This window comes from Castanea sativa, chromosome 12 (genome assembly GCF_040712315.1).
Source record: "Castanea sativa cultivar Marrone di Chiusa Pesio chromosome 12, ASM4071231v1".
Classification (NCBI taxonomy): domain Eukaryota; kingdom Viridiplantae; phylum Streptophyta; class Magnoliopsida; order Fagales; family Fagaceae; genus Castanea; species Castanea sativa.
The window spans coordinates 39468059-39478280 of record NC_134024.1 but is presented as its reverse complement, the minus strand read 5'-3'; the positions used below and the strand labels follow the sequence as shown (position 1 = coordinate 39478280).

The 10222-nt window shown below is 36.2% G+C and overlaps 1 protein-coding gene across 2 annotated transcripts; it reads right to left on the bottom strand.

Moving 5' to 3' along the window:
- Positions 1-437: 437 nt before the first annotated feature.
- LOC142619966 (putative mitochondrial import inner membrane translocase subunit TIM21) lies at positions 438-9387 on the bottom strand. 2 transcript variants are annotated; one of them, XM_075793381.1, is made up of 9 exons: positions 9191-9387; positions 8620-8786; positions 5916-5963; positions 5816-5834; positions 4559-4743; positions 4297-4475; positions 4138-4186; positions 1333-1452; positions 438-1001 (listed from the first exon to the last, which is right to left on the bottom strand). In XM_075793381.1, the coding sequence occupies exons 1-9, from the start codon at positions 9192-9194 to the stop codon at positions 825-827; spliced, it is 948 nt and encodes a 315-aa protein (XP_075649496.1). In that variant the 5' UTR covers positions 9195-9387; the 3' UTR covers positions 438-824. The 2 variants fall into 2 exon arrangements, with proteins under 2 accessions (XP_075649496.1, XP_075649495.1); XM_075793380.1 differs by having other exon boundaries at positions 5916-5981; positions 9191-9386.
- Positions 9388-10222: the final 835 nt, after the last annotated feature.

The following is a 10222-nucleotide window of genomic DNA, read 5'->3' as shown; positions in this document are numbered from 1 at the left end:
TTGGAATGCAGTTCTTTGACTTATTATGTAATGTATTAGGAGAGAGATGCATTAAGCTCCAAATGGTATGAGAGTTGCTGGTATAGCTCTTGCATAGTTCCCATGTACTTGAGTTGGGTCCCTTGTGCACTCTTATTATGAAATAAAAAGACACAGGAAGCAAGAACAAGCATTACCCAGAATCCTAGGATCAAATTTCAGCAATCTTAACATACGAGTGCATTGCAGACAAAAGAATGCCATAGAAAGTAGGGATATTGATCAACCGACTAGTTCAACTAGCATGTGGAAAAGAACTAGCACTGTATCGACAAAAGGTAAGATTTGAGCATGCTTGGACACGCCAGATGTATATACAAAGGAACCCATTGCCCCCTCCCCAAAATGGTAAATTCAAACAAATATCAATACAGAAATATCAAAGAAAGGAGTCGACAGAGTAAAAGAGATGTGCTTGGAATTGATTTTATTCAAGCTTTCCCTTCATACAACCTAGGTCTGCCAAAGGTCAGTGTCAAATGCACATAAGCCTGAAACAATCAGCGTACCTAACTTGATACATAGTCAACAAAAGGTATGAACCATTCCAATCAATCAATCAATCAATCTTCTTTTTTTGGGGAGAATCTTATGAAATTTTCCTAGCAGGTGGTCTAGTTCCCATCCTATATGACTCCTCTCGGTAGCAAATAAAAATTGGACTTCAAAATTCAAACTCAACCCTTTCCAAAGAGTAAAGAAAAAAATTAAGAGGAGGATAACTATTAACAAGACAAGGGCGGTCCATGTTACTTGGTACAGAAAGAAACCTTGCTACAATCTGACTACTTCTTGTCCATGTTATAAGCCGGCATATATGACTCTAGAATCAATTGTGAAGGGGTTGGAGACCTGATCTCAACAATCAAATATGTGTACTTCCACTGCTTGTCCACTTGGTCCTTGAACATCTCAGAGTAAACTTTCCCAGTTCCATGGGGCCCACGGATATAAAAATTAATCTACATCAAATTAGTAAGGTGTTAGCACAAATGAATATTCTACGCCAGATGTTGATGATCACCAATGTCATCTACAATTCAGGTTTTCCCCAGGAACAAACTAATATCTAGAATCATAACAACTTCAACATGCTAAAATTATTCAAACTGTAGAAGTTCATGAAATTCATGCTTCTTTCATAATGTGTCATCATGGTTGACGGAAATTGTTGTTGCATGTAATAAATGGAAATAGTTTAAAATAATTTATTATTATAAAAATGTGATGCATATGCTTGGTGGAAGTTGCTTATAAATAACACCACAAGTTATCAGGCTAGCATGGAATTACCTCCACATGCTCTACACCTTCTTCATCAGTCCATGTCTTATGAGGAATACGTTGGCGAGCAGCACGATTTCTACTTTCCTGACCATAGCCTGTAATTGGGGATCCAATCCTCACCCTGACCTGATATGAAGCAAATCTAACTCACGTCAACCACAAAACTGCAATGAAAATGTTCACAAACACAAAAACACTTAAGAACTATTCATCCTTGAACTCAAATAATATGCAAATCATGATCTGTAAATGGCACAAAAGTACTTAAATAAATAAATAAATAAATAAAAACCTGGGTTATACCCCTGTTTCAAATTAAGTCCCGAATTATCCATCTCATCAAATAAAATCCTATTCTTTAGAAAAACTTCAAATGTCAGGCCTCCGCCCATTTCACGGTGATGCCAATTACTGAACCTATCTATCAAAACATCCACATTTTACAAAAGCAAATGGACCTTTTCATAAATCCATCCCACAATGGTGGTGTTCTTTTTTTGGACTCTCTTTCTCCCCCCCAAGGCAAATGGATGCTGATGGCTGAAATGGGGAGCCGAGCAATGGTTTTGGGTTTGAGGAATGGGTTCACAATGGAGGCTCAATTTGGCGTTTTTTTGGGTGTGTTTGGGCAAAATGGATTGGTCTAGATTCTGTTCTTGGCCAAATTAGGTAGACAATCATTGTTTGGGGAATGGGTGCCAAAACTGGAAAGGGGAGCTGAATGGTGAATTTAGGTTCGAATGGGTTCGTGAAGGTGGATAGTTTACAATGGCACCTGGCTTTGGCTAGATTGGGTAGACGAGTATGGGTATGGGAAGGCAGCAATAAGGTGGCTTTGCGACTTTTGGGTGGGGTGGGGGGTTGCAATTGGTGGTCGGGGAGACCTTGGATGATTGGTGGCAAGGAGAGGTTGGCGGCGTGAGGACTTTAATAGCATTTTTTGGGACTGATTGATTATGGTGATGTTTTGTCAGTGGTGCTTTTATGAGAATTGGCTGGAATTGATATGGGTCTGACAGTGTTAGACACCAGTTAGTCTGAGTGTAGCTTTAGGTCTCGTGGGTGTGTGTGGGTGTGGTTTTTGGTAGCACGAATTAAGGAGCCTATCTGTTTCATGGAGATTAGCTGGCGGTGACTCTAGTGGTTTTGGGAGTTGGCATTTGTTATGGGTGTGAGCGGGTTTGGGGTTTGATTGGGAGGCAACTCAACTGGTTTTTAGAAGCTAGCAAAAGTTCAAAGAGAGAATGAGGATTGAACGTTCTCTGCTGGAGCCTGGATCTCAAGTCTATCTCTATTTTGCTGTGCACAATGCACGAATGGCTGGCTGTTAGGTTTAGTCATTGTTGTAATGATTTGATTGCAATTTTAGATGCTTGTTTGTTTAGATGATGTTCTTAATGGTCTCTGCATTCACTACTTGTGGATGCAGACTGTGTTGTAATTTTTTCTTCTTCCAATAAAGTTATTACTTATAAAGATTGAGAATGTTAAGGCTAGAGAGTTTAGATACAACATTGTTTTGTGGGAATACATGTGGTTAATAAACAACACTAGTGTGAAATGGGTGGAGCTTGAAATTGAAATCTTTTAGAAGGAAAGAACTGTAGACAAAACAAAAAATCTAAGACTTAATTAGAAATAGGGGTATAACTCTTATTTTTATTTCCTTATAAATAATATGGCCTAGAAACTAGATGGATCATATGCATTCAGCTTATTTCTGACTTAAAACACTAGAATTGATGATTTGGTATGCAACAGTGACACATATAGACTACATGGCCTAAGAGTGAAAGTATAGAAAATGCCTAACTACTCATAGTTTGAGGGGTTTTTTTTAATGAGTAAATAATTTAATCGAGGTATTTATACACATCAAATCTTTTTTTTTTTTTTTTTTTTGATAAGTAATAAAAATTATATTATAGAAAGAAGAAATTTATGCACGTCAAATCTTCAAGCTTTGTAGCTTAACATTCACACTTTGAGGGTTGGTTTACTCGTAGGTGAGCTGTGAACCCAGTGGCATTAGGGCTGGCTCATGAACCTGATCAACCTGACTCACATGCCTGACCCAACCTGATTCAAGCATTCATGAGTGCTTTCGAAAAACCAGGCAGGCAGCAGGTAGAAGTCAAATTTCCACCCAATAAACCTGACCTAACTGATAACCTATAACCCTTTCCCACCCGCCCCCTTCTTTCCCCTTCCCTTTTCGCCCTTTTCCTTTTCTTCTTCCTTTATTCATTTATTTATTTTATCTCCCTCTCTTTCTTTCTTTCTCCAAGATCTGACAGTCTCACCCCATCCCCCTCGCCACTTAGATTATCCAACTTCATTGACCCCCGATAAAATCGGTAGCCCCCAGTCACAATGCAGCACAAAGATAATGTCGTCATCCCTGCCTCTATTGTCCATGGCAAATATGAGCTACAAACTTGTCATCTTTGTGATTGACCCAGCTGTCCCCTCCACTCCCCTTCAGCCCTGACCACAAGTTGAAAGGTAAGCATCAAAGGATTTCAACTGATCTATTGGCCAGCAACGGGTGTAAGAAATTTTCACCCAAAGGAGTCAGATTAAGTGACTGGGTTAATACCAAACCTAAGCTGACTCAACCAGTCAGCACCCGTAAATGGTATTATAATATTACAGTCTAATAGAACATTTCAAACAATTGCTTCCTTTTCAAATCCACCCAACAAAAAGCATATATGTTTCATGTGAACCCTATAACACCATGACTCCAGTAGAAAGAAATACATTCATCATTATCAAAGCTGAAATTGAGAGAAAGCTAATTACACTAACCTGGCTGTCATCTTGAATCCTCTTCAGAGCCTTGTTAAAAACCTTGTATCTGTAACAGGCAATGTTTCCAAACCAGGTGAAAAATGATGAATGAAGACTTCCCATAAAGAGACTAATTAACCATATGACATAATTTTAACTAGAAATTTATCTCTTTACTCTTTTGGTTGAAAGATAAGCTCTTTAAAAACAGCATATCCAGCAGCAGCTGCAATTCCAAGCCCTGCAATAATGATAGCAGTGTAGGAAGCCCCCTCTACAAATGTCACGGGCTTCTCTGGGATATTATATGTAGGAGCATCAAAGACATCCTCAACCGTTGATATGTCTTTTTTAGTCTGTCAAGGAAGTAAAGGCTCAATCAAGATAATGAAACTTGAATTAGAAGCATATATCGGAAGAACATAATTCAGAGTCAAACCTCTGATCCGCTTTGACCCTTTTGCTTCTCTGATTTATTTTGTCTTGGTCGCTCTGAAGCTTTTGATGAAATGGATCTAGTGGAGAATGGAATCATGGTGTTTGCCCCATACTTTTCTTTGAGTTGAAATGCTAACTGGGGAATACAATCTCTAGTAGAAAACCGTCTATATAGAACCGGGATTCCTGCAAAACATTAACATATAAAAAAATATGAAAATAAAATAACAAATTTACAAAACCAGACTCACCTATCAAAAAAAAAAAAAAGAAGACTCATTCTCCCTCCTTAAATTTCCCCACAAATCAGTTTGAACATCTGTCTTGGAGAGCTGTCAACATTAGATGCCATAAAAAGGTATGGAAACTAACCCCACAGCAGAAGCACTCCTACCAAAAACACTAGTTTCTATACTACATACAATTTTGTCTCCACCAGCAACCTCAAAAAGAGCTAGGGCAGGAATTGTGGTGCTCCAAAAGAGGAAGCACAGGAAATTACTTTTGTTAATGAAGGAGGTATGGATTATTTGTATTGTGGATTATTATTGCTGGGTTCATGATTTCTGCAGCTACATAAAAACGTAGTGTGTCCTCAATTTCTTGTGACCACCTAAAAAAAAACCCCAGCTTGAACCAACACTTTCATCTGGCTCTAACAAAAATTTTCCAGTACGCCGTTCACCTCAACATTTCTCCCTTGTCTGACTGTTGTTGAGCAGTTTTTGGAAAAAGGACCTCCCAGAGGAAATTTTAATGTGGCTGAAATCCTCCTCCACACCCAACCCCAAACCCCCACTTGTGCACACCCAGGCCCTTGAATTAGTTATATTATGATCCAGGGAATAGAAAAAGGTGTCCATTGTCCAATTTTTTGAGATAGGCAGATGTTGATGATGTGGAGGATTAGACTGGTGCAGAACAACACTGACAAGCAAAAAAGCAATTGATGATAATTAATACTGCCTTAAACCAAAAGATGGCTTGTACAGATTGGTAGAGGAAATATTTCAGTCATAAAATGGAACTGTAGTAGACTAATGCATAGAGAACATATTGCAGTTAGGATGATACCACAGAACTCATGTTCAAACACGGACACAGTAATACCAACAACCAGAAGGCAGAAATGAACTATTTTTGGGGGAAAAAAAAAGCATCTTCTTGCAAGATCATTGTAATAATTGTATGTTTTTTGATAACCTTGTAATAATTGTATGTTAAGCTCAAATATGAAGATAAATAATATGAAACTAACCATTAACTCCAAGTACATCCTGCATAATGAAAAAAAGAAGAGAAATTAGACTGCAATCATATGCTAAGAACGAATAAATGTAAGGAACTAATTACCACACCTTAGTCATGCGGTTTGCTTGAAAAGTTGATCGTCCAGCACTACCTGACTTCAATATAAGGAGCAACTGCATCATCATCACATAGGAACTAAGTGCCGAATAAAGATACATAAGGCTTGACTAACAAACTTACTGGATTTGAAACATTACTAAGGATATATTTTGTCAACCATGTACATTAGGCCTTAAGCTGAGAGAATCCAAAGGAACTTTCTTCCAGCCATACATGCCAACAAACAATCACAAAAAGGTTTCAATTGTTAATTTATTGGCATATCTTTTTCAATGTGACGGAATAGCCAAGTGAAGGATATGTTCAACTAAATTTCCAGAAGAAGATTGAAGAGAAATCTAGGCACTCATAACCTTGATTTTTGATTCCTTCTTCAGCCCTCTCTCCCTCTCCCTATTTCACCAGCTATGTATTCTTAATTTTGTCACTCATAATCTTTTCTTAAGGAAATTTAGTCTCATGCCTTCTAAACACAAGGTCCTTTATTGTTGAGTATGAGGTTAAGGTGCTGTTAACCTCAGCTATTTAATCTCCTTAATATTTATTAATTCACATAACAGTGGTTGGAGAGAGAGAGAGAGAGACAGAACATATCATCATATATCTTAGGATACATATGATATAACATGCATTGTTGAAAGATTGAGTGCAAAGGACTTGTGAAGCATAGCCACGAAGAAAAGTGTGTGCTAGATAGATGTAAAGTGCAGTGTTTGAAGTGCAAGGTAAAATTATTCTCAAGTGAAAATTTTGCAATATACAATAAAATAAAGTTTAGAATCAAAATAGTGATTTATTTAGCCAGTTAGCTTAAAGGACTAGAGCATTTTAGAAATCCACAAAGATCAAAGGTCCAAATCCTACATAATCCTTTTGAAGTTTCAAAAATTTCAACGGATAAGTCTGAATTATATTATCAAAGGACAGAAAATCAATCATCCACTCATAGAAAAATTTAAACATAAAACTATATGTTATTGTCTAGTGATTTACATATTATAATTTCTCATGCACACACTTTTCTACATTAGAGATTAAGTCTTTTTTCTTGCACACTCTCCTTGATTGGAGTGTGGTTTTTTGTCATCTTTCTTGTTCTTCCCTTACTGTTTTACTTGATCATTGTAATTTTGGTTCCTGATTTGTGCCCCCATAGTACATTTCCTATGTACTCGGGTTGGCTGTTTTCTTTTCTCATGCATTAGTAATGATCAAATTCAAGTGCATGGTTTGGCTAAATATATCCAACAATCAAAGGTTTATTTTTTTAAAAAAAATTTAATGACAACCAGTGTAGTCAAAAGACAAGTTGGGCACCCGAGTGAGGCAAGGCACGCCTAAGATGCCTCTAAAACCCTGAGGTAAGATGCCTTTAATAAGACGCTGGCATTTAAAGCGCAGACAAGCACCCAAACGCCTCAAGCAAATTGTAAGGCGCTTGAGGCGAGAGCCTAATGAAATTTAGATAATAAAAAAGAAACGGGCAGTTTTGTAGTTTGAAAAAAGGATTTTTTTTTTTTACTTTGATTAGAGTTAGTGGGTGTCTCTTTCTGTTCCTTTTCTTTCCTCATCAATTAAGAAATACACTTTTTTTTTTGAAGTTCAATCATATAATCCTTAGCTTTGATAGTTATTCTTTATTTATTTATTTATTTTTAACATAAGCTTGTTGTAAAGTTCATTCTTATAGATTAAGAAGAGAGCATCCTATTAGTTTGCAAAATTCACACCGTGCCTAAAAAGTATTAGATAAATATGGTTTGCCCTAGAATCCAGCTCCTTGCTACTAGGGCAAGTGCTGTTTTGGCACCTCACATGGGCAAACAAGGACTTGCACCGTAAGTTGCCTTTCACCTTTAACTACATTGGGACAAACAATTTTTTTAGACTGACATAAGATTTGTTTTGTATAGCATACTGTAAAAATAGAGTATCACTGATCAATGGCCCTTTTGATTGGTTATTTCAATGGAAATGGGGAAAAAATCCTCCTTTTATAACCCGGAGCTTCCACAAAACGCACAGATTTTATGCACTCTAATTGCTTCACCTAAAGATGATGGGATTTTGTACTTAACTACTTATTACTTTTTAAGCATTCCTATTCCCTAGGCTCAATCCTAACAAAGTTGGATATAAAACATTGGAACGCCTTATATTTCTAGTTCTGATTGTTCATGTACTTCGAATTTTACACCATTCAAACAATTTCTAGATCTTTTCATTTATTCAAATTTAACGCATTACAACATAACTCTAATACCTGACCCCCCAGCTAATTTTAACCAACCCAAACAAATTTTTTCCATCAAATGCACCCCACCAATCATTGTATAATGGATGACAACCTTTCCTGGTCCAAAAAAAAAAATCATATAAATTTAACATTGACCAAAATAATATGCTATGACAATGGGTCTAACGTATCTTATCTAGTGAAGTCTCTTGTCATCAAATAATGGACCTGGGTTCAAATCCTGCCTACACTAAAAACCAATTGGCGTATTGGCCTAACAATAAAGAACAATCATCAAGGAGCGGAGGTCATAGGTTCAGATTATATTGGATCAATCAAAGAAAAAAACTACACTAACCAAAATGCAAATCAACCCAAGAATTAACAAGCAATTCAAAAAAGTACATTAAAAAAAAAAAAAATTCCCAACACTAATCAATTTGCAAATGGGTCACCTGATTTGCCTCATTGCCCAGCCGAGGAGCCTCATGGGTCTGCAAAGGCCGCAAGGCATGAAGAATGGAACGGTTTTGTGTGTAATTCCAACACTTCATTTCTGCCAAAAGCCTCACCATATCTAACTGCTTGTTCCTCATTATCCCTGACAAGTACTTGTATGTTCCTAACATCACCAAAACCTACTAATATCAGAATTAAATAAAGTCTACGAAACTAACATTAATACTCTTAACACTCTATTTGGTTACTGGGAAAATGCGGAAATATACTAATGTATAAAAACTTCCAAGTATTTAACTAAAGTGCACTTTTTTATTTAGTTATTTGAAAATGAAACAGCATATACCAAATGGGTTTTCAGTATCTCATTTTCCTTCCTTTTGCCCGAGATTTTCTCAGCATCCAAACAGTTTTTTTTTTTTTTTGGTTGAAAAGGACAAAAACATCATATACCAAATGGGTTTTTAATATCTCATTTTCTATTGTTTTGTGTTAGATTTTCTCAGCATCCAAACAGATTTTTTTTTTTTGGAAAAAGTAGTTGAAGAAAAAAAAAAAAAAGCGTACCCATGATTAAAAATAACAAGAGGAGCTCTCCGGTGGAACTTTAATTTGTATCTCGGTGCTCTCTCTCTTTCTCTCTGTCTTTGTACACTGGTGTTGTTGATCAATGACCTAATATTTGGGTATGGTGTTGGAGGGTCAATCTGGACCGTCAATTCCTGATTCCCAAGTTCCCACCTAAAACCCTGATACTGATAGGTGTGTGCTTTGCTTGCGGGTTTTAGAAACGGGTCGAATTTTTATTGATTGTTTTGAATGTGATAATAATGAATAAAATGGGCTTCTTTCTTTGGGCCTTTTGGAGTTGGGTTTTTTTTTTTTTTTTTTTAATTAAAAAAAGTTCGGCTATTTGGTCTCTATTCCTTTGGTGAAAATTGTGGGTTACAAGTTGCAACTCACACTTATAGGTATCACCGTATCACTTATAATTATTATTATTTTTATTTATCACTGTGAGCCGATTACTACAATAATTAAAAAAAAAAAAAAAGAGAAAATCTAATTAGTAGCATTATTGATTAATAAACTTGCTAGATAAATCATATACTTTCAAGTACTTATCACACTTGGGAAATAAAAGTGTATAGTGTAGAAAAATCTGGGAAATAACATATGGTTTTACTTTTAGTGTACTATTTTCCATTTTTAAAAGAACCTTGTTAGTGGCACGTAAAAAAATCACCAAAATTTTCATCGGTAAAAATTAGTTGATTTTGTTGGCTCTTCATTTTTTTTAAAAGTCCATTTGTAACATGATCCATTAGGTTTGGGTCAAATGCAAACATACTCTTTGCTTTCAAATTTGTATTTTTGAACCATGCACTATCAGAAAATCATAAATTTTGACCATTCACGAAAATGGCATGTCACAAATTAATTGTAAAAATAAATCACTTTTTTAAATAAAACTTTAAAAAATGTTGTATTGTCGTTGGGGTTGAGGTCAGGGTGAAGCCATGTTCTAGGTGCTTGAGTTTTGGCATTGTGTGTTGAATTCTAAAATTTCGGGTAGTAGAAGGATTATTCGGATCAGAT